We start from the raw sequence: 25,646 nt of genomic DNA, 5'->3' as shown, positions 1-25,646 counted from the left end.
GACTTGTTTTTTTCTCTTTTATTAACTGCCGAGAAACATGGCAACAATTTCAAGCATTTACAACCACCTCACTTAAAAAAGGAGAACATTTTTAGCCTTGAAAAGACAACATAAAAACTCAAGCACTTTCAAGGATTTCAAGCACTTGTAATAACCGTTATTTTTCATATGCAGTATAAGGCATACCGGACTATAATGTGCATAGAATTAAAAGTAAAAAAGTACGCAAATTAAATAAGCACCATATTTGAGCAGGCAATATATATATATATATATATATATATATATATATATATATATATATATCGCTGATCACAATTGTAACATTTGGATGCGACAATATCGATCCTGGATTAGGGCAGTATCCACTAGACCCCTAGGGATACAGATAATATATGAAAAGGTATTAGGTCTCATCATAACGTTTTTTGTCACGGTACCATGTTTTTGATGTTATCTTATTTGCATTAATTAAACATGCTTATTGGCTAATAAATCAGGCGAAACAACTAATCGATGCTCAAATTCATTGGCAAAGTTTTTAATTATCGATTTTATCGATCTGTTGTTGCAGCGCTGATATTATTCCATCTGATGTACAGTGTTTTTTTTAGAATTTCATGGAAATGTCTTACCTGTGCTGGTCATCAGGTTACAAAAACATCATGCCTGAGCATCAATTCTGTTCAAGCGGCTCAGTTGGGCCGTGGAGGATCCGCTTTGATATAAGGAAGAAAAAAAAGGAATGGAGCTTGTGACAAATCCTTTCTCCTCAGCAGGTCTGCATAGCTCCACACAGGTCCATGATGAACAAACCTTGGGCTCCTTTTTAATTTGGGATGTTTGTTGGATTTAGGAGGGTCTTATACTCCACATAGCATCCACTGCTGCGGATGCTGTTATGAGTTGTAGATCCACGAGAAAAGTTTTACAGGTGGCGGTCTAGTCTCAGTTTTCGTTCGGATCCTCGCTAATCAAATTCACAGAAAAAAGTCACTGTCAGCACCTGGAACAAAGCAGAGAAAAAAGTGGCTTAGACTTGACATGCAACAACGTTTTATATCAGAACGTCTTGTCCAGACTTTACGGGATATAATTATCCCCAGTACTCACAAATCGAATGCCGTACAGAGTGAGGAAACAAATAATTTGGTGCCACGCAGCCAATGTGACTTCAGTGCAGACTGATTGTTCAGATCTGGCCCAAAAGCGAGGGTGAGAAGCTATCGAAATATCACATTTGTAAGCCGGAGGTATGGCTAATGCCTACAAATCCTACTGTCATGTTTGACGATAAGCTATCTTCCACAATTTAAAATGCTACACAGGTATCCAAAAATGTGGAAAAAACATTAAAGAGCAGATAATGACTTGAAAACATCCAATTAGAGCTATTTGTATTTGTTTTGAGCCTTGGATCAACAACTTGACTTATCATCAGGGCTTGACATTGTGACGGATCTAACCGCAGACGGAAAACACTGGAAAGTAACACACCTCAGATAATCATCGGCTGCTCTCTGCCCAGTCTAGTGGACATTGCAGACCTGCCACACCACAGCGGAGCCATTAACATTATAAAAGACTGCCCAGCCAGAATACCACCTCTTTGACCTGTTGGGCATTACAGGCCCCTTAAAACAAGGAAAAATGAGCTCATAGATAGAAATTGTGAAAACATATCTTGCATAAATTAAATATACTTGGTGAACTGTTTGGAAATTTTTGTTGATGCCAAAAGTTAATGCACTTAACTGTGAAAAATGTACACTTGGTGACTTTTGTTGCTGTTTAATGTCTTCTCATTGCACCATTGTTCTTTTTCTTCAAAAACATTACATTATGATTATAACTTAAGCGAGTCTCTTAAGCATTACGTTGTAAATATTTTTGCTTAAATATCCTGCGATTGGCTGGCAACCAGTTCAGGGTGTCCCCTGCTCACTGCCCGAAGATGGCTGGGATGGGCTCCAGCCCCCCCGCGACCCTAATGAGGATAAGCGGTACGGCTAATGAGATGAGATGAGATCCTGACAGTCTTTTATCCTTTTTATCTTTAAAGTCTTTACGACATATTTACCCTGCAGTGGCATGTCTAATCTTGTTGCATACAATGTTTTCACAACATTGACATCAATGACAATAAAGACAATACAATAACGATAGAATTTACAGTATGTGGTAAGTAAAAAAAATAATAAGTAATGTTGCACAACCAAAAGGTACTTGGCTAATCGTTTGCTTGTCAAACGTTTGTCTGTTGCATTATGTGCTTAAATGTACTTGTTTGTTTTGATTTTCCCATAATCTATACAATAATATGTAGACATAGGACTCATAATTGAAATTCCATCCCTCCACAAGCTTTCCCAACTTTTGCATGTATTAAAAAAATTACAATCCCAAAATAAAGGGAGCAGCCATTTGAGATGGCGAGTCATTATCAGAAAACGTATATGTGTCGCTTTGGAGGCGAAATAGAAAAAGTTAAACGCATTATGAGTCATTACAGAATTTTCAGACCTTCCCACCCAGAAGCAGTGCAGCGAGTGTGTTTTTAAGTCACGCACACCGAAGAGAAAATCACAAACACACAAAAATATCATAAATATCACAGTGACAAAATTGGTCTGGATTCAGCCTGATTCAAAAGATTCTCATGCTTTTGTTGTTTTTGTAGTTTTGGCCGAGGAGCAACTTCAACAAAAGGAGAGGCGTAAATTACCTCTCAAGTACAAACTAAATGGACGGCGAAACTATTCATAAGCGAGAAGAAAATAATTGGTTTTAAATAAGTAAAATAAACTTTAGTCGTTTTCAGATCTACACAAAAAGCAGCATAGTCAAAAGGCTCAGAAAATATTTTACATATAGGTAATGTAGTATTTAAGTCGAGGCATATCTGACAACTTATACGTTTTCTTCTGTATTTCAAACGTTTTTTGATCATTTCAAATTATGTGCGCTGTACATTTTTCTTTTTTAACTTTTCTTTTTTTTTTTTTTTCTTGTTTGTTAAACCGATCGCGTTTTGCCCATTTCGGCTCTAATCCGGATAGTCTTGGTCACTGGTGGCAGGCGACAACGTCGTAGTAGATTGTTGATATTGTCGCGGTATTCTACATAGTGTGTCTTGCTGCGAGTAAATAGGTGCCCCGTTCTGTTTGTTAAGTTTATCATCGCCTAACAAGGGGAATAAAAATAGTTTATCAATAAAAATCTATTAAGGAAAGTAAACTGCTAGACGGTTTGTCAAAGTGATATAGTGGATCACTTTGCATCTCTTTTCATTGCACTATTGTAACGACGCACAATTCTTTTTTTCATTCACAATATTTGCACTACCTATGCATGACTTGAAGCACTATGCTGTAAAATAGTCCTGCCTTTTATCCCAGTAGTCTTGTATTTTTTTTTTAATTTTTAAGTCTTTATTACATGTTTGCCCTGGAGTGCCTCGTCTTATCTCGTTGCATACGTTTCACAACGTGGATATCAATGGCAATATAGCAATTCAATTCATTCTAGTCAAGTATACCACAAACTTGATCAGAAAACTATTAAAGGCGGTGAAATGGGAACAATTTAAATTAACCTGAAAATGTTGGTTTATGGATTGAATCGGATTTAATTTGAGCCCGCTTGGCGTGATATAAATGCAGTGCCTTCTATATAAATCCACACTTTTCCGGCTATTCCAAGCTTGACTACAGAATAGCTTTGTAAATTAGTTTATTTTACGTATTAAACATAATCAAATTTTTTTTTTAAAACTCACGTAGCACTCACAACAGGAAAGGTGTTGGTTGATGGAAGGGGCTATTTTCCCCACTGAAACTTGGAATATTCTGCCCCGCGGGGCCCAGACATAGTCTCGCCGCCCTCCTTCATTTACTCGATAAGAGTTTCTCTGTTTTTCTCTTCAACGCCTCCTCTGCCGTGACTTATCTCCATCCTTTCCACTCAGGTTCCTTCACTTTTCAAACCTCTTTCCATCACTGTCTTTCCCATTAATCCGTCACTGAGCTACGGACAAACTTTGCATGTTTTTTTTTCCGACGTGCGATTGCCCAGGACTCATTCGCGCAAACGCATCATGCACAGATGTCTTGTACAGCCTCCTGTGCTGCGCAACCGTGTGTGGTCCGGTCCGACTATAGGCCGTTACATTGTCCCAGACAGGTCAGGCCGCGCAACTAGCCAGCAGACGGAGGGGAGAGTGGGTAACATGACTTGGCGTAGGGGGATATTTGTTTTTCTGTTTCCAATTTGGTCTGGCCCAGATGAACTCCACACTCAAACACACCATTCATGACGACCTGGAAACACCCGTTCTCTCTACACCTATGCATTGTAAGGGCGGAGAAACATTTAGAGTTGAATAACATGTCATTGAAGTTGATGATTCTTGGGACAACAGCTTCCCGCTAAATTGGAAAAATATTCTTAAGATTGCTTAAGTGATCCAAATGTTCAATAAGTGTGAACAGTTTTTTATCTCAGGATGAATGTGTTCCACACCCAAAATCAGCTCAAATAGGCACCTCAAAATAAATAGGTAAATAACAATAGACAATTATAAATGTTATATTATGAAGAAAAAGTGTCAGTGCTGAGAGATGAAGTCATGTGTGTTTAAAACGCATGACTCCATCTGATCGACCAAGTGTGGACTCCCAAAAAACACATGGGACCAACCAAAGTCCAGGGTCGATTTGACCTTTTTCCCTTTGTTGTTCAAAAAAACGACCCAATTGTCTGGGTTATTCCAAACCAAATGACCATCAATTTTGGAGGTGTTATTTTAAATAAAATTCTCTTGAACAAAAAAAAGAAAACATTACACAAATTTTGTGGGGGTTGTTTCTACAAAACACACAGGACGTTAAGTCAAATCCACCCAAGTAGTGTTAGGGTTAAAAAAAAAAACCTTGGGTTATTTTTAACCCAAATGTATTTAAAGAGTGTGCTCGCTCCTTTTTGCATATGACTCTCGCAAATTCGAAGCCAAAATCATCACATTAAAAAGCTATTTTGCATATGTTCTAGAATGTTCAATTGGAATCTTAATCAACTTTTTAACACACTAGTTGCTATAACCAAAATTTGTTAGGACGCCCATTTCTTCATTCTAACACATGTGGCAATATTCAACAATATTCAACAATCCACTACAAACAATTTACCAGTGAACGGGGCCACCAGCACAGGTTGATTATCGACTATCAAATGATCGTATTCAAAAAAATTGGTTTGATATTTTTCTGGTGCGTTATAATCAAACCCTTACACCATTTCATTAATACACTGGTTGTGATTACTGGAATCTGTGATGATGATCGTGTCCTGGTTCAAACAAATGTGGCAATACTCAACATCAATTCCTGGACACTACAATTTACAAGAGAATAGGGCCCAAAAAAGGTCAGTCAACACTACTGAGGTATTTCTGTTTTTTGCAGGAAAATTTTGTAAATATCATGGCTCACAATAAATCGTATTGTATACCTAATATGGTCATGTGGTACTGCAATAGTCACGGGTGCAACCAAATCCTGTACGACCAACTGGAAAAACTACTTGTAAATGGTCTGCATTTATATAGCGCCTTTCAAGTCAATTGTAGGGACTAGATAGATAGATAGATAGATAGATAGATAGATAGATAGATAGATAGATAGATAGATAGATAGATAGATAGATAGATAGATAGATAGATAGATAGATAGATAGATAGATAGATAGATAGATAGATAGATAGATAGATAGATAGATAGATAGATAGATAGATAGATAGATAGATAGATAGATAGATAGATAGATAGATAGATAGATAGATAGATAGATAGATAGATAGATAGATAGATAGATAGATAGATAGATAGATAGATAGATAGATAGATAGATAGATAGATAGATAGATAGATAGATAGATAGATAGATAGATAGATAGATAGATAGATAGATAGATAGATAGATAGATAGATAGATAGATAGATAGATAGATAGATAGATAGATAGATAGATAGATAGATAGATAGATAGATAGATAGATAGATAGATAGATAGATAGATAGATAGATAGATAGATAGATAGATAGATAGATAGATAGATAGATAGATAGATAGATAGATAGATAGATAGATAGATAGATAGATAGATAGATAGATAGATAGATAGATAGATAGATAGATAGATAGATAGATAGATAGATAGATAGATAGATAGATAGATAGATAGATAGATAGATAGATAGATAGATAGATAGATAGATAGATAGATAGATAGATAGATAGATAGATAGATAGATAGATAGATAGATAGATAGATAGATAGATAGATAGATAGATAGATAGATAGATAGATAGATAGATAGATAGATAGATAGATAGATAGATAGATAGATAGATAGATAGATAGATAGATAGATAGATAGATAGATAGATAGATAGATAGATAGATAGATAGATAGATAGATAGATAGATAGATAGATAGATAGATAGATAGATAGATAGATAGATAGATAGATAGATAGATAGATACTTTATTCATCCCCGAAGGGAAATTCACATTTCCAGCAGCATCCCTGAGCTGAGAACAGTACAATAATAAAGCCAAAAGAATACAATATACAAATACCCAGTGTGACGTGCAAATGCCCACTGTAGCATGTTATATAGAGTAACTAAATAGTGCTTCACAGAATACATAGTGCAGTAAGATTCGGTAATATCCAATGTAGGTGGTGTGGTTTAATGTGGGCCTTTACTCTGCCGGGTGGAGTTAAAGAGCCTCATGGCATGAGGAAGAAAAGATCTCTTCAGTCTGTCCGTAGTACAAGACAGTGACAGCAGTCTGTCGCTGAAACTGCTCTTCTGTCTGGAGATAATGCTGTGTAGTGGATGCGATGGATTGTCCATGATTGACCTCAGCTTTCTCAGTGCTCGTCTCTAAGCTACTGTTGTTAGGCTGTCCAGCTCTTTGCCCACAACAGAGCTCGCTTTCCTAGCCAGTTTATTGAGACGAGAGGCATCCTTCTTCTTGACTAGAGATCCATCATAAAAGATAGGGAAAGAAGCTGCATTGTGTGGAACCGAAAGAAAATCTATGATATCGCTTCCATGTAAAATTTCACCTCAAGCGTTATTCACTCAATAAAGCATAGATTAACATAGACAATTACCTACATAAGTAATTGCAAAGCCTCATTGGGTTCTTTCTGTAATAGGTGAAACACAATATGGGGGATAGCTGTAATATTGCATGTCAAGCTGAGCCCAATTAAAACTGATGTCGTTATTCAAAAGAAACAATTTTACACATCATGCCACGTTTACATATATTCACAGCTTAACGTTTCTGGAGTGCAGTTAACAGGGTTATTTTGAAACGGTCTTGCTAGTTTACTGATATCTATCGTGTATTGTGTTCTGAACTCAGTTATCATTTTATAGTACAGTAGTATTTTTTTTCAAGATAAAACTTTAGTAATAATACTGCTAAGTTCAAGGTTTAATAGACACACAAAATATGGAGGGAATACACCAATGTGTTTTAAACTTGCAAGGAGAAACGGGGAGAGTCCAAACTTCAAAATAAGAAATTCTAACCTGTTTCAAAAGCCCTTCCAGAGCCCTTTCCTTTTACTAAATCTCCTAGGTTACAAAATCAGATTTGCTTTAAAGGGTGTGGATATCAAATAACGGCAATATGATTGACCAATAAAATGATGAGGTAAACAGTTCATAATAGTCAAAACAACAAATAACAGTGCATTAAAATGGTCAAAATAACAAATTGGGATCATATACAATCTCCTTTGCACGTTGCAATATTTAAAAAACAAGGTAAACTGGTAGCTTTATTTGTTAAATAAATACTTATGTTTATTTGCTGTTTGATTTTCAAAGAGTAGTTAATTGAAAAATAATCATTATAAAAGCTTTCTAAATCCTATTACAGGTTATTGTGGGAACTTAACCCCCATATTTAACAAATGTTCACTGCAAGCGAGTTCCAGTGTGGAAAAAAAAACTAAAAATGTATTAAAAAAAAAAAAAAAAAAAAAAAACATCTGGGAATGTCCGTTAGTGCAGCCTGCTCAAAACAGAACAAAAAAATTAAAACACACACACATAATGAAACGCTATTTTATAAACTTGACAATAAGACGTATCCCTGCCAGAGTTAAAGAAAAAAAACCTTGCTCCAACAAGAATAACCAAATAATGTCTGATTGTGCCTGTAGCTGCCGAGGCAGCATCCAGACTTGCGGAAGCCCAGACGGACAGAGGGCATATTCTTTCTTGGCCACGCCAGCTTGTTGCATAAATCAACAGGTAACTATGCACGCTCGAGGCTGCCGTGCTTACAAGAAAACAAAACAAATTACAGAGGGAAAACTTTATTTTAGCTGTTATCGTAAGCATCACGGAAGGAACTAGTAGAGGGCATAAATCAACATGTTAAATGTTGACTCTCTTGCCCCATCCATCTTTTTTTCGCACTCAATAAAGGATGCAAAAAAAACCCAGGTCGTGCAAAAGGAACACACACTGAGCGCTCAAGTTGACCTGGTGATTCAGACGACTTGGATCCCAATGCTGATAATATCGATACAAAGGAAGTATTTGGATCCGATCAAAACTATTCCCATAAGATCGAGACATCACTTCTCCTCCAATTGCCCCTAAGCGCCGCTTCTATACGTAGATAGCGAACTTTCTAAATTCATGCCTGAATGTGTGAGTGTAGGGCACACTTTTAGCAACTTCCTCTACCTGGCCTTCTACTGCATCCTACCTGCCAAATCGATGTGCCCAACCCTACCAGAAGCTAAAAATGACTTGAGGCAAACAGGAAGCGCAGCCCTCTGTGGACTTTTTTATAGATAACAGAAAAGGACAATGCCAGGAGTAATTTGTGTGAGTAGTATGCTAAGGTGACAACTCCACAAACTTACTTAAACAAATGGAAAAACAAACTGCAGCCACAAATCTAACGTGTTGCTGTTCCTGAACAATAACCTGTAAATCTGTTGTCACAATCAGTTTGATTCCCGGCTCCTCCGTGTTAAATGTCAAAGGGTCCTTGGGCAAGACACTGAATCCCTAATGCCCCCAATAAGCAGGTAGGCGCCTTGCATGGCTGACTCCGTTTTGGTGTGTGAGTGTAGTGTGAATGGGTAAGTGTGAAGCACATTGTGAAGCGCTTTGGGAGGTCATTGACTTGAAAAGCGCTATATAAATGCAGGCCATTTACCGTTTACAATAGCAACTGAGCCAAAATTTGTGGAATGAAAGTGATTTTTGTTCTTTTGTTGACAATGGTATGTAGTATTTTTATTTTTTTAACATTGCTGCTTTTTTAGTTTGACTCTCTTGGCTGTTGTTCTGGAACATCTTTAATATAAATGATTCAATTTATTTCATATACAGTACTTTTAAAGTTTGCTATGTAGTTATTGAATAAAACATGAATGAATGTAGTGTCTAAAATATATATAATTTATAGTAATTATAAACTAACTCAACTCACTGTGCCGAAACGAGCGAACAAAAGTGGAAAAAAACATATCTTGCAACTTACTTTGGGTTTTTTCTCCTTGTTGCTTCTGAATGTTATTGAACTTAACTGTGAAATTATATTGAGAGTTATTTTGGGTTTTTTTTGTTGCTAAATATTGCACTACTTGTCATTGCACTATTCTTACAATGCACTATTCTTTTTCATTAAAGAACATTACACTACTATTATAACTTAAGTCGGGCTCTGAGCACTACGTTGTAAACTATTTTTCTGCCTTTTGATTTTTTTTTATCTCTTTTTTCCCTCTTTAAAGTCTCGATGTTACATGTTTATCCTTGAGTGAAGTGTCCTATCTCGTTGCTTACAATGTTTCACAATGTTGATATTGATAACAAGATAATTTTAATCCAATTAGGTACCTAATTTGTGCACTAATTGACACATGGTCATACGTGCATATTTGAAATAGAGCAGCACGGCGGCGCAGTGGTTAGCGCGTGTACAGCACAGTTCTGAGGTCATGAGATCGAACCTTCCTGTGTGAAGTTTGCATGTTCTCCCCATGCTTGCATGGGTTTCCTCCGGGCACTCCAGTTTCTTCCCACATTCCAAAAAACATGCATGTCAGGTAAATTGGCCGGTCCAAATTGTCCCTAGGTGTTAATGAGCGAGTAAATGGTTGTCTGTCTCTGTGCGCCTTGCGACTGGCTGGCAACCAGTTCAGGGTGTCCCATGCCCACTGCCCAAACAGCTGGGATGGGCTCCAGCACCCCCGCGACCCTACCGAGGATAAGTGGTGCAGAAAATGGTAGGATGGATGTTTAAAATAGAGGAAAATTTAGTTCGTCTTAAGAAGCGTCTGTCTCATATCCAGAACATTGCATTATTAGACCAGTCTCTAAGCAATACATTGCATCTTTCTTCTGCCTTCTTTAAAGTATCTATTAGGTGTTTACTCTGGAGTGCAATGTCCAATCTCATTGCAAAAAAGGTTTCACAACATAATATAAATGTTAATAAAGACAATTCAATTCAAGGACGTGAGGGTTCCATTATTTGGCGATTATATCATTTTCTAGCAAAAAGTATCAGTATCTGACCTATATCGTTCGATACCACCATGTATTTTTTAGACTGGATCAATACCAATATTCCTAGTATCGCCCACCTCTACTTGGAAGGTCAACCACACACAGGTGCACTACTGTTTTACTAATCTCAAATATGACATCACCTGCCGTTCATAGAAAAACTAAGGGAAACAACCAAGACGGCCGTTGCAACCCTTTACCGCCTGTGTAAACATGCAAACACGCACGCTTTTCCATTCCAGCTGAAGCCAACGTTTCCTGCAAAATGACCCCCCTCCCCCTTCACCGCCGCCCTCTGACTTGACGGGAAATGTATCTGGACAAACTTAACGTGCACACGCGCAAACGCGCATCGGAACGTTTGCTGGGCCACAATGTTGACTTTTATATTCGCTTTCAGAGGCCAGCAAAGCACCGGTCCTCCACTATCGGGAAAAGGCAGCAGGGAGTTGGGCTTTTTTGGGGGGACCGTGGTGATGTCAATTTCAGAGCTAGTCATCTTTACTAGGGAGCAGAGTTACGGGGAACATTACAAAGGAACACGTAATTTGCCTTGAACGCAATGACTTTTCTCTAACTGTTACTGTAACACGGTATTAACAATGTTTTGCAACTCAACTCTTGTTGCGACACGGTACGTTTTTCCAAAATCTTTTAAAAGCAAGTCATGATATACGAGGTTATGAAATGAAATGAAATGATCTGCATTTATATAGCGCTTTTCAAGTCAATGACTTCCCAAAGCGCTTTACAGTGTGCTTCACATTTCCCAATACCGGCCGTGCGCCCATGTAAGGCGCTAACCTGCTTATTGGGGGTATTAAGGGTTCAGTGTCTTACCCAAGGACACTTCGACATGTAACACGGAGGAGCTGGGATTCGAACTGAGATCTCTTAAACCCAAGACGAGCGCTCTACCTCCTGAGCCACCGCCGTTTTCTATTCTGTGACGGTTTCTTTGTCGCTCTCACAGTACTACACAACCGTCAATCCGTCAATTTGTTGTGTTTCACCAGAAGTGAGTGGTAGGCAGCAAGTGGGTGAGGGTACGAGGGCTTGTACAAAAGTTGTGATTTTTTTTTTTTTAATAAATGCAGAACAAATGTCTAGCTGCTAGAGGGCAGTAAAGGATATTCTCTCAGCTTTAGTAGATCCAGCCTAGTAGTGTTCTGCTGCAATCTAATCTTATTGCCCATGCGCTGCTGAAATTTCTTTGTTAATCATTTTGAACCAGTATGTCAATTAAGGCAAAAAGTATATTTTTTATAGCGCGCTCACATAAGTTTGTATAACGTGGTGAGTTGGTCCCAGTGTAAAACTGCATTTACTCAACTGTTAAAATAAATCAATTAAAGCATTCAATGCCAAACCTGAACATTGTTTTCCCATTTCTAATAAATGCGTTTAAAAGAGATCCCTTGTCATCCATGATAATAATGTGTAAGGTAGGCAAGTAAAGCCGGAAAGTACTACACTTGTTAAAGACCATTGAGAAAACCATCAGCTCATTCCTGTTATCTATTCAAAGCTGCATTGAGAATTGACAAATATTTTAACTCATTATAAATAACTGAATTGATTATTACGCCCATTCCTAAATCACACAAGACGATTTATAAACTCCATTCATAGCACAATACATTTCTACACATCACCAAAAAAGAACAAAACAGGTGCGGGTCTGTGCAGCTACAGTCGGATATTAGTCAATTCCATTTGAGCGTACCCGGCACTGAATTTAAGCAATCTCAGTCTATTCAAAAGGATTTTTGGGAGGCAGAGTGGGCCGCAAATAACTGTAATGGATGCCGCTTCAGACGTGGTTATTAAGCAGATTACATTTGCGTAATCATCTGTAGAGACTTCTAATAGCGCTATGGTTTAGACTCGCACCAGGGCAGTTTCCTCTTGCCCGCAACGCTTCCTTGACACATTCTCTCCATGCGTACTTGGGAATGAAACTGGCGCGACATCAAAAACTTCATCCTTTACTGTGCCGGAACTAGCCACGTATTTGAAAGAACCAAGACAACAGAAAGATCATGAATATCACATCTGAAATCATTTCACCTTATTTTCCGCTCTATAAGATTTAACGGATTATATGGTGAACCCAAACAATTGCCGTTTGTCATAGATAAGGCACAAGGAGTTTAAATTATAGTGAAAGCTACTGTAGTGCAATTATTGATCAGTAGAAAAACGTCGCTGACCAAATTTGCAAAATTCTGTACAGGTATCGAACCCAGGTGGCAGCAGTAGCAGCGCCAACTCCTTATGACTAGACAACAAATGGAACTGATGCCATACCAAAAGGTATTACATAAGGCATTACATGTTATCTAATGATCACACTATTTTGACCCACGGTGCCAGAAACTAATGTTTGAGAATGAAGAAAACAGAAAGTTGTCCTAAAAAATATAAACACAAAAAAGCGAGGGAAACAACTCTTGGATGGGTGGATAAATCAGACTTTATTTTTAACTATTTTCTCCTCCGCTCAAATCTGGTACGTTAAGTAAAAACTGTTTCCTAACGTAAGCAAAAGAATGCATGATTTTCACGGTGAGCCGCGACGTACAAGTGAGAGGACAACTGTGTGTGTGAAACTGTAAAAAGCCCAAAAGCCATGTTGCAGAACAAATGCAGTGCAACCCCCACTGTGCTATTCCTCGCACACACACGCGTAAATTTAACTGTCAGCCGTAAAGTTTTCTACTATAGCGAGTAATTCTTTCCCCCATTTTCTTCCTCTTCCTTTCGCTCCCGTCTATGCTAATGAGCTCCTTGCTCGTCCATCTGCAATTACGCCCTCCATCACCTTACCTCAGTTTTGCCCCTTTTCCTAATGGTCTTCATGTTTGTTTGTACACTCGTCTGCCTTCAGAACAGTAAACGGAAAGTGACCAACACTTTAACCCTATTTTCTTGGCCTTCAAAAAAGGAAAGCGTCTTCGTCCCTCTCATTTTTAGCAAACATCTCCATCCCACCCGAACCGTGGGCCTCGGACACCCGCCATTCCCTCTTCCTACCACAAAGACCCCCAGATGTGTTCCCCCCGCTTCATTTCCATTTTAAAAAAATGTTTGCAGGAATACTTTCTATTCGATACACCCACTTCTCAAGGTAACATTTACTGCAAAACACAATCAAATAGTACTCAAATTTTAGCTGCTGTATTAATTTGCGTATATTGCACACTTGTGTATAACGAACATCCCTAATTTTCAAGTAAAATTTTGTTTCACTTTATCACAACTCAAACAAAGTATTGCAAATGACAAACATTGTTGAATACATTCGGCTATGATTCAAATCATTTAACCATGAACACAATACCAACAATGCTTTTATTTCACTTCCTTTAAATTTCAGTTCATAGTCGGGTACACAAAAGAGTCAACGACTTTCTGTCTCTGTACAGTGACTCAAAATAGTGTGACGATGAGATAAAATCAAATGCCTTTTCGTATCTCATCTACATTACTGGCTGGAATTTGGAATTATCGTATGCTCAATCATTGCCCAAATATTGTTATTTTCTATTGTAAAATCTCGTGTATAATGCTGCACTCAAACTTTGAGTTCATTAAAGGGCAGAAAAAAAATTACATGGGGCTTGGCAAACAACTGAATCAATTCAATTAATTCATTATTTCAAAATCTAAAATTAGAAATGTTATCAATCATAAAATAAATGCAGTCTTTATGAGTTGATTTTGAAACTGGTGCCGATTATTAGACACCAACTAGTTAATAGCGGCATTTAAGCAGTTCAGTCACAACATAATCATGGTAAATGAGTGTGAAATCTGTATTAGAACCAATGTAAAACCACTTATTCTAAATATTTTGTAGAGGATGCATTTTTGTAATCAATAAAATATTAAATGCGTTTGTGGGATTTATGGTTGAAAATTCATTACAAGTGGTAATCTTCAATCTGATTGAATAGGAAATCTTTAGGGGAATATTGCCGCCATTTTGCATGGATTGTCCTTTAGTTGCTCAGAAAATTCAACATTTCTTAGGCTTAGGAATTCAATATAAAAAAATATGTCAGATTTATTTTATAAATTCTACTTCCACCAGTTCAATACTTAACATAGTTGATGCTTGTTGTTCATTCTTTGACAAACTCCTTCCACAAATCACAAGTGAGTGCACGTTTTTCAAACTTTCCCTGAAGTGGAGGTAGCGCTCAACACAGTGAGTGAGTGTTGCTGCTCTTGTTGTTAAGTGTTGAGTGCAGCTAATGGTTACATAAGTGAGTGATTGGTAATTGGACACATTAGACGTTGTTCTTCTGGGCGAGTAGAAGAAAAACGACCGTCTGTCCCGTCAGAAAGTATCAGCAAACATTTTTAAACGGATTAGCCAACTTTCAGAAGGTCAACAAGGAACTTTTCTTCCCTTGAGCCCAATCAAGTGCCACCATAGGTCAAAATATAAAATTGGAAGACTATTAAAGGTGGTGTCCACAGCTTGAAAATTTGCTACTCTGTGCCGCCATCTTCTAGCTTAAAGTAATGATAAAAAGCCTAGGTCAGCTCATTCCTCAAGTACTAATAAACTCTTGTTTTTTTCCATCTTCTGGTGGGTTTTGGTTGGCGTTTTCGATTGTATTTAAAACAGGCCTTTTCTCACTTTTACCATTTTAAGGCTACACTAGCTAAACATCCAGAGAATGAGCATGAAATCGCTCGCCAACCCTCTTTCAACCACCCCCCCCTTCCTGCTTCCTGATGTATTGTGATTCCCAAACAGAGTTGCTAAAACAAAAGCAGATAGGCGCGGTGGAAAAATTAATTGTAACAGCTATTTGAACTTAGTTATTAACACAGCAACACTTGTTAACACATACTTAATAGAAAAAAATATTCTACTTTCAACTTTTTAAAGACAACTAAAATGTCTCACCCCACTTTTAAAAATAAAATTATAAATCAAATGGCTGTCTTTCATTGGATCGCTCGGAACGTTCTGCCCTAGTATTTTAATGGCAGAGTGGGCCAAGACTAAAAGGTACAAATATGATACTTTGGAGAGGAATTATATCAAAACTTTATTGGAGGAATTCCCCAATTTTATACAATTCATTATTGTACTCTACTGAAGTAAAAAATAGTGGGCAACCAAGTTTGAAGGCCTGGGGGGCATCAGCTCACATTTAGTTGTTTCAGGTTTTCTCTCAGGGTCTTAGTCAGTATGTCAAGAAGGACCAGAGGCAAGCTAAGCAGACAAGCCAGGACGAGCGAGCGATGGCCAGCTTTGTTTTCAGAGAAGGGGGAAAATCTGTCATTTCAAATCGGATCTACAATTAGCCTGGAAAACGTAAAATGTCTGCTCCTTGTTTTGGAGACAGGCTGGTTGACCTACCCATTTCAGAAAAGACCAACACTGCATTAAAACAGTCGCCAGATGTTTTTTAAGCCCAACCACAAGGTCGCTAGGGTTGAGCGTTTGTGCCACAAAATACTCAAATACGGACATATGTACATTTAAACTTGTATTTCTTCACTATTCACATTTTTTTGTCCGAGAGCAATAAACAATGCGTATCATTCAGGGCAAAAGACAAGGTTACCTGCTGGACTCAACAACTCCAACATAATTAGAAACCGTAAACCACAGCACTACCAATTGTCAGAGCTTGAAAGACAACGCCTGATCTTACAAGATGTTACGAGTCACATTGGATGCTCTCAATGTGTTTTCTAGAGAAACACATGGGCTGAACGCTCTAAAAGCAACAACAACAAAAACACCTTAGTACTTTTCTCACCAGCTTTTTCAGGTTCCAACAAAAAGAAACATGAGTTTGATCACATTCAAGCCACTTGCGCCTTGGTCACATTTTCCAAAGTTAATTTCGTTCCCTCTCTAAATGTGGGGAAAAAAGTAGAGGAAATTACCGTAAGGGGCTGAACTCATGGGAAAGCAGACTGGTATTGCCAAAGAGTGAATATCTTAATTGTGCTTTGATGACTTTGAATGGCAGCACAGGGATTGACACTATGAAGAGGCCTTTTTCAGCAAAAGAAACCTCGCAGTTCGAAAGAAGAAAAACAAATGTGAATGTATTGCAACAGACGTGTCTAAAATTAAATCACCAAGAAATGTGTGCCAGATTAGCAGTCAATAAAATCCTTAGCCGCTTTTTAGTTTGACAACCGGCAATTTTGTGAAAATTGTCTTGGGACTACGGTTATGAGATAAACACTTCTTAAAATGGACTAAATTATTCTCTATCTGATTTATTTCATGATGATTGCCCATAAATTAAAAAAAATATGCAACTATGAACATGTGTCAATTAGTGCACAAATTAGGTAACTATTTGAATTCTCTATTAGTATTCATATCAACATTCTGAAATATTGTGTCCAACGGGATTGGCACTCAAGGATAAACACACAATAAAGACTTGAGGGCAGGAAAAAAATATATAAAGCACTATCAGGATAAAAGGCAGACACAATTTTAACAACGAAGTGCTTAGAGACTGGCTTAAGTTATAATAATAGTGTATCGTAACAATAGAAGTCCAATAACATTTAGCACCAACAAGAAAAAAATTTGTCACAAGACATAGTTTCACAGGGGTTCAACAGAAAATATCTGTTTAAAGAGAGAGGCTAAACTTAAATCCTTACAATAACCTGTCAACTTCTCGTACGACTTTTATATAGCAGTTTAAGAGTAAAAAGGAGGACGTTTGTAACGCATTTGCCATCACCTGGTGCTCGTATATGCCTAAATTCACTCGCAGGTAGCTTTTATCGGCTTTCTTGTTGTCATGACTGGCGGATTATATACTCTGCGATGAAAGTGGCAAAAAAACAAGAAAAATCTGAGATTTTGGGACTTCCCGTGAAATGCATGAAAAAAATTAAACTAAGAACATGTGGTCATTACAGCCTAATGCCAAAATTTTAAAATACACAAAAACAGAACTGTGACAAACTCCAGAGGGAGTTTTTTTTTTGACGTCCTTAATAGTACTTACTAAGAGCCAGACGACCTGCAATGCAAGCACATTTTGTTATTCACGATAGAGCAACCGGCGGGAAAGATTTGCACAGCTTTTAAAACGAGTTGAACATCTGGGTAATTTGGTGCAAGTTAACAAAGTCACACGAAAAATGAACTGGCCACGACAAATGAGCTGAATTGAATCAGATAAATTAAACTATTGCCACGATCACAAATTTTGAAAGGCTATTCAACAATTACATATAAAGTAGGAGCTGTGTTCCAAAGAATAAATTCTGTGTCTAAGGTTTCGTGAGATAGGGCATCAAACATCCTTAGAAAAGGACAACTATCAGCATCACAATTAATAACTATCTTAGTCCGGACAGATTTGCTGATAAAAGCTTTAAACTCAGTCCAAGAAGAAACAAAAGAAAACAGAATAATAGTTCATGTAATGTGTTCAAATTGTACTATCATGGTTATAAATGAAGTTTAAAATCCAAAGATCATGTGGTATCTGAGAAACAAAAATATAAGAACCACAAAATCTTGCAAAATTAAAATGTGAATCAATAACAAGACGCCACAGTCATTTTATTCGCCTCTTGAGAGGTTTTAGAAAGAAGAAGGAGCAAGTATTGTATATCCAAAACTGGTACTTAAAAGCAACTTTTTTTGCATGTAAAAAAACACATTTTATTTAGGGATAACTTTTTAGTTCTGGTTTTTCAGATCCCCTCCAGTCTTGTCCAGAGAAGAAAACTACCCAAAAATATACAGGGTGACCTAAAAAAAATAGATTCACACTTAGACAATAAATAGCCATTAATATTTTTTTGTATTTCAGATTCGATTTTAGAGTGAAAATGGTGGATACTGGTCTGACATTTATACAGAAAAAAAATATTCTGAAAACAAGGCCGAAATGCCCCAACACGTATTTGCACGTCAGTTTTATTTTCACAGATCAGTATAGTTTCAGATTATTTTTTTCTTTACAAACGTAGGCCCATTGTCCAGCATCCTGCTCCAAAAACAAAACTGAAAGAAGAAAATTCTATTGGCTACTTAAAGTCATAGTGTGAGTACATTTTTTGGGACACACAATATCAATGGAAGCACAACGTTACCCTAGTTAAATTGGCATCGGCATTCCACTTTGCTATACAATACATACACGAGCTGACTACGCAAATAAACGTTGCAGCAAAATCTATGTGAAATTTATGATTGTTTTCAGATTAACTTAATCTCACACTTGAGTACATTTAAAAATGTGTTTCTTTTCAAAATAACATTGTTTTGTTGAGGAGTGGTAAGTCAGTTTTCTAATATTTGTTCTTGTTTTAATTATGTTTTAAGAAAATATCAATACTCGTAAACAATCAGTTGAATCAATGAGTAGTAATATGAAAGTAATTGAAAAAAATGCTAATTCCATTGAAACACTGCTCAAGAAAAAGTTATAGCCACGTTGGAAAGTTTACGACAATTACCAACATGAACATGCTTAAATGCGCGCTGTCAGATAGGAATTAGCTCGCGCTATACTTTCGCCGTTCAGCCTCCAAACCAGGAATGGGAGGGTTACATTAAAATGTATTCTAATACAGTAACTAGTTGCCTGTTGAAAATGTAATCAGTAACGTAATTCCAATACTATAATATTGCAGTAATGTTAGTGGATTTCTTTCGATTACCTTTGGATTACTCCAAAACCAATGAAAATAAACAATATCAATTACAAAAAAAAATTTATGACACAAAGGAATAAAAGAACTTTGAAAAATAATTGGATGTTACCAAGGTTAGGTAGTTGCTTGTATTCTTATATAACGTGCTCTAATTTTAACCACATAGTAGTTTATTTAGAAGAAGAAAAACATTCCCTTTTAAATGGCGGACAAGCTATGCTTTTTTAATTCACATTATGGGGACAATAAGAACCCAATATTGAATGAAACACACCAAATGCTCACTTTCTAAATTTCCAACAAACTCTGGATATCTTGTGTAAAAGTTCCAAACTTTCCTTGTTTGAACTGGGGATAACAAACCTCTTGAAAATATCTAAAATTTACAAGGCTAAGTAAAATCTTCTTACAACATAACAATACAGTGATCAAATAGTACATTTCGAACAACAATTAACTGCAAAAAACAAAAGTATGATAAATCAAGTTTACTAAATGACCATGAAGGCGTCACGATCGCACAACTGCACTGCCCAGTGCAGCCTCACGAAACTGCAGGGTTGTGCCAATTCAACAAAACAAATGTGAAATTGAAATAGAACTAAAATACAGACAAAAAAGGAGGTGCTTTACCTGCAATATATCTGACAAACATTTAATGGTGGTTAAGGTAACCGTTTGTACAATCTGCGCAACAGATACGGTCCGTCGTATGTAATCTCGATCAGTCTCTCTTGTGATGATGATAGACGCAAATATTATATCTGGGCATTATGTATACGAATTAGTTTTAAGTGAAATTATTACCCCGAAAAGTTATCCATAATTTAACTAAATGTACACAAAATCAAATTGCGTCTTTTTTTCTGTAGCTGTAATGGAATAGAATTACCATATATTTAGGATTACAAATTGCTCCGCATTATAAATGGCACCAAAAATAACAATTGAAATGATATTGCCGGTAATACTGTGCAAAGAATTTCACACATAAGTCTCACCAGAGTACAAGTCACACGCCTGGCCAAACTATCAAAAAACTGCGACTTAGCCGAAAAATACAAGTTACATGTATCCTGTTACTTCCCAACTTTGCACGTGCCAAGAGTAATGTCTACTTTCTTTCCCAGCCATCCTCCCCCGTTACGCCAAACTGCTCGAAAGCGACCAAAAGACAAACGCGCGGCAGCCCGCAAAATCACTACAGTTGTTCCTCCGTGTCGTACAGCGTGTCAATAAAACGACAGCGAGATGCATTCGGGTGTGCTCCAAGTCGCAGACTTCCCTGGGTCCGAGGCTCTGGCTGTTTTTTTCTTCCAAGACGGTCAGAAAACTTTCTCCTCGGACCGGTTTTGCCGCAAAAGGTTTCACATCTTGCCGCCATATGAGTAAGCGGTGGTAGTCTCCATAACGCGCACACATGTGATGCCTTTTCACCCACACACACATACGGGAAAGAGTTTTATAAGCAGACGTTCTATTTGAGAGGTCTTCAACTGGTTTGAGGTTTAATAGTGGTTTTGAACTAGATCGTGAGACAATAATATCCAGTGTCTGGAAGGAAATATTTGATGTTATTATAGGTATGGATTATAACCGCGGGTGCTGTGAAACGCGTGAATAGATCTTTAAACAACAGTTGACAAAATATATTTAAAATAAGACAAAGAAAAAAATCAGTTGACTGAGCACCTGACCCAGATAATTATTCAATCTGATGCCAAAGATTTTATTGAAAAGATCCATCGGGCAAAGGATGATTTTTCAATTCTAGAAAAAAAATCTGTGTTTAGAATTTAAACCTTTAAGATGTTTGAGTTTTTGTTTTGTCATTGCAGTTCAATGTGAGATTAGGAAAGTTAAAACGAAAGTTAAAAAAATTTGTTTTTTTCCTCTATCGGCAAGTATAGAAAAAAAATTAAACCATCTGATGTTACAGGCTTTTTCTCTGAATCACAGGACTAATTTTCAAGAAATTGAGAAAAAAAAATGCTAAATTTGCTTTTATTTACATTTCAGATAAGAAATAAACAATATGTAATGCCAAACATCCTTTTCATTGGATTGTATAACCTTAACAGTATGTTTAGCTTTCAAATGTGAATTGAAAGCTCACTACTTTCATTTGCTTTTTCATTTTTGGTATCAATATTTTACAAATCACTGTATCGACAGCTTTTTTAAATCAACATAACTCCTAAAACCTGCAATATAATTGCCGTTGTTTGAATCACAAATGCTTTTTTTGCGCAGCACAATTTAAAAACATGTTTCACCACAGCAAGATTATAGATCTCTGGATGAATGAAGTTAAAGTCCAATGTGAAGAAAAACTGACAATTACTCTCTCATTTCCATATATCATTGGGGGGGCATATTCACATAACGTAGACATGCAGGCTTTGCTGCAGACCATATTTTAGTGTAACTTTGCAGAATTAAGGTCACTGATAAATATTTTCCAACTCCAGAATTCAAAAATGCACCATCGTTAATTTTAATCTAGAGACGAAATTATTTTGCGTGTGTGAAAGAATTTGAACTATAATTATAAAGGCTTAATAATCAACATAATTTTTGTCAAACAAGAAGAAATACACCACCTATAAAAATGCCTCTCAGTTTCAGAAAAAAACTGTAAACTTAGGAAACTTGTGTGTCACATTGAACTTTTTTTTTCAATATTCACAAAGTCGATGAAACGGAATACGTTTTTCACAACATGACAGGACTAAGATGCAACAATGAACACAAACTTTTCTTTAAGCCTTGACTCTGAACATCAACGCTTTTAATTAGACACTATTTCACAGGCTTATGCGCTTTTAGCTTTCCAATGGAAAGAAAAAAAACACCATGATGACTTATTTTGTTTTGTTGTCAAAAAGAATCAGATTAAATGCGGTTCAAACATGTTTTTCATCAGACAACACAATTCTTAGTACTACTTTTTTTCCAGGATATAAGCTTCTGAAACACGCTATAACTTTTTATAACTCCGCTGGGTCAAGCTGCAGATGCTTCAGATCATACAGTAAAGTGGAAATAAACAATGTGTTTTGGATAATCAGTTTTTAAGCATGCATTTTCTACCAGGTTTTGATTGATGAAGAGTACTCGACAACACTGCTTAAGGTGAATCAACACACGGTATCGCTACTGTGAATTGAACTCAGATAACGGTAGAACTAACTTTGAAAATACATGCTTCGCATCAACTATTATCATATAATACACGTACCTGTCAATCTATATGTTTTTCTATACGTTTATCATTTTAAATGTTGTACACCCAAAAAAAACATTTATGTATAATTTTAAAAACTCACTTTGTTTGACCGATCGTCGTGCCTTTTCAGGCTTTAATACGGATCGTCTTGGTAAGGGTAGCATCATCGTAAACTGTTAAAATAGTCACGGTATCAGATTTTATCTTTCATCAGTGTTATCATGATCAGTAAATAAAAGAAAATGAACTTACGCACACAAATAATCATTGTTTTGATCCTACATAGTCTGTCTTGCTGTGAGTAGATAGGTGCTGCGTTGTGTTTCAAAGGTTTCTAATCACTTAATAAGGTGAATTGCAATCATTAACAAGGGAACCATTTTGCTGAGGTGACAGGTATGAATACGCAATATCTTATTTCCATTTTGAATGTTTTTGAGAGCGCAACGTCAACTTTGGGATGTTTATTGATACTGTGCAATAAAAGTAAATTCAGTAAAGTTTTGTATAAAAATGTGAACAGACCAACTTTGATCTAAACTATTTCACTTAATTGTTTTTGCAGGGATAGCAACAACGCACTTTCTTCCAAGATTACCTTAAGGTACTGTAAGCTTTTGGGAAAATCTCTCTCTTATCCATGCATTAAAATGTGCGCACATAAACATTTCTGGTTTCCTTTACTTTAAAACGGGGCAAAACAGTGGTTTGAGAACTGTGCAAGGACTGTGTTTTAAAAAAGTCTTCCTCGCAGTGTGTGCCCCATTGTAATGGCCTCGCATACCCAGCTCTCCCCACAGAGTTGTCATGCCTACCCCAGGGCTCCCTTATCTCAAAGGAACATCACACTTTCTTACCACAGGGGAAGAATGAAGAAAGGGGCGGGGGGGGCCCTCGGGTTTGTAAAGGTGGCAAAGTAAAGTTGATTGCAAAAAAAAGGCTTCAAAGCATCTATCATCACACATTATCAGACCATTTAAAGTTTCCGATAAGGGAGGGAAAGGGGGCTACCATGTTGCCCACCCCCACACAATAAAAGAGGTGCAAAAAACAAGTGCTTTGATCCCTGATCGCACCAATTCCGAACATTTTGCAAGAGTTTACGCTCACGAAAAGTTCTCAATGAAAGTCTTGAATGGAAAATCAAATCCAACCACTTTGATCAAAGAAAACAGAAGATAGACAACAACACACGCACATGAGAAACTACTTACTACTTGTGAGGCGACCGCAACCGCGTCTGTCCCACCGCCGTGTCTCGTTTTGCTCTCGTCGCGGGATCCCCGGCTCACTTCGGCGGACCAAGCCGTACCGGTAGCCCCGTTTCCGAACCAGAACCCCTCCTCCTTGCCTGCACACTTTGTATTGCCGTCCTGAGCACAAATGTGAGCTGCCATGTGAATTCAAAGCTCTTCCCCTCCTTTTCCTCCTCCTCCTTGATTTTTTTAACTTCCCTCCCCTCATCCGGCGGCTCGCCGTTAGTTACATAAGTCAGCAAGCGGCCGCCGGTATCGAACTCCGGGGAGAGTCGTCCCGGGGCGGCTAAACGTCCAAGTTTTTTGACTTCATCTCATTTTTTTCACGCTTCTAGGACGGTTTTGTGTGTTTCTTACCTGTTGATCCGGAAAGCAACGTCAGCTTCTTTTTAGCTCCATGCTAACGATGGAGGCTAGCCGAGAGGCAGCTAGCCAAAGGGACAATAAAGCGATTCTTTGTTTCTTTTTTTCGTATTTGCTGTCGTTTCTTTGATAATAGCGTGATAAGTGGCCCCTTTTCCGTGTTTTTGTCCTTTTTTAAGCAGAGTTTGGAAGCGGTACAACACGTCAAGCTGAGTTAGTTGTGGGGTGTCTCTTCTTTCGGGTTCGGCGTTCCCTATTTCCCAGGTCGCTCAAAGGAAGAACAGCTTCGGGGGGGTTTGTTGTTGTTGTTATTATAATTTTCGTGTTCATTTCTATTTCTTGTTATTTTGTTATTGTTGTGGGTTCGGCGTGGTTTTTCCTATGACAGGACATCTCTGCCTTTTTTTGCCGGAGGCGTGACGTCACGGGCGGAAAACACAGCTGCGGCTCTATTAATATCAACAAGGAGCAATCCGAAGACGGACTCTTAAAGGGACACGCACACACGCGTGGGATAAACTTGCCGAAACCATAGGCGTAATCAGTCCGTTTTGGAGCGTACTCGAGCACCTCAAAATACAATCAAAGCAACCACCACCCCCCCCCCCTAAATAAAACATTTGTAAAACTCTCGTCCTTCTCGGCCTTTTGGCTAAGATCAAGTGTAGTATCTCTGTCCACTCCACGCATCGGCCCGGTATTGCAGTACCTCCCGGGAACGGTGCATTCGCACTGATCGCAGCAAGGCTTTAAGGCTAGGACCTTAGCTTGGCCTTTTGGCTGAGAGTAAGAGTCCCGGCTCCTAGGCTTTGTAGCGTATTATGAACTGACCGATAACGGATAATGAATAAAGAAGATAGAACAATAACCCTTAAAAAATCCCACCCCTAATAAAGAACAGGATAGGCTTAAATATGCGAAAAATGCAGGATAACAGTTAAAAAAAGAGGAGTCAAATTAATTTGTGACGCCCTTAATCACAAAGAGTCTCAAAGGGCTGCACAGACCACAGAATATTGCAAACTACAGACTATTACACCACCCCCTTACATGAGGGGCAAGGAAAAACTCAAAAACCTCAACATGAGGAAAATGAAGACACCTTGAGAAAGGTCAAGAATGTCAACAACGCAACATCGGAAAGGTTCCGCAGCCTTGAAATGGTTTAGTCCATTTAATTCCATTTACCATTAATAATAAAAAAGTTATGGATTGAGCAAGGCGGCGCTGTGGTTAGCGCGTGTGCGGCGCAGTTCTGAGGTCATGAGATCGAAACCTCCTGTATGGAGTTTGCATATTCTCCCTGTGCTTGCGTGGGTTTCCCCTGGGCACTCTGGTTTCCTCATACATTCCAAAAACGTGCATGTCAGGTTAATTGGCCGGTCCAAATTGTCCCTAAGTGTGAATGAGCGAGTGAATTGTCTGTCCCTGTGTGCCCTGCAACTGGATGGCAACCAGTTCAGGGTGTCCCCTGCTCACTGCCCGAAGATAGCTGGGATGG

At 37.8% G+C, this 25,646-nt stretch overlaps 1 protein-coding gene and 1 pseudogene across 2 annotated transcripts in view; one reads left to right on the top strand and one right to left on the bottom strand.

Moving 5' to 3' along the window:
* Window positions 1-24,576, bottom strand: part of trps1 (trichorhinophalangeal syndrome I) — a 148,700-nt gene extending 124,124 nt beyond the window's left edge. Inside the window, exons 1-4 of one of the 2 annotated variants that reach the window (XM_088329345.1) lie at window positions 24,140-24,576; window positions 23,741-23,899; window positions 817-1,006; window positions 636-718 (exon numbers count right to left, since the gene is read on the bottom strand). In XM_088329345.1, the coding sequence (XP_088185471.1) occupies window positions 636-648 (13 nt within the window). In that variant the 5' untranslated portion in view covers window positions 649-718; window positions 817-1,006; window positions 23,741-23,899; window positions 24,140-24,576. Of the gene's footprint in view, window positions 1-635; window positions 1,007-23,740; window positions 23,900-24,139 lie in introns of both variants that reach the window. The other variant, XM_088329347.1, reaches the window with a different exon arrangement.
* A 201-nt stretch (window positions 24,577-24,777) lies between these two features.
* On the top strand, window positions 24,778-24,877 carry LOC148371323 (U2 spliceosomal RNA; annotated as a pseudogene).
* The last annotated feature ends 769 nt before the right edge of the window (window positions 24,878-25,646 follow it).

Source organism: Urocampus carinirostris, chromosome 2 (genome assembly GCF_059441175.1).
Source record: "Urocampus carinirostris isolate Australia breed hairy pipefish chromosome 2, RoL_Ucar_1.0, whole genome shotgun sequence".
NCBI lineage: Eukaryota > Metazoa > Chordata > Actinopteri > Syngnathiformes > Syngnathidae > Urocampus > Urocampus carinirostris.
Note: the sequence above shows the minus strand (reverse complement) of the source record. Positions and strands in the feature narration are given on the sequence as shown.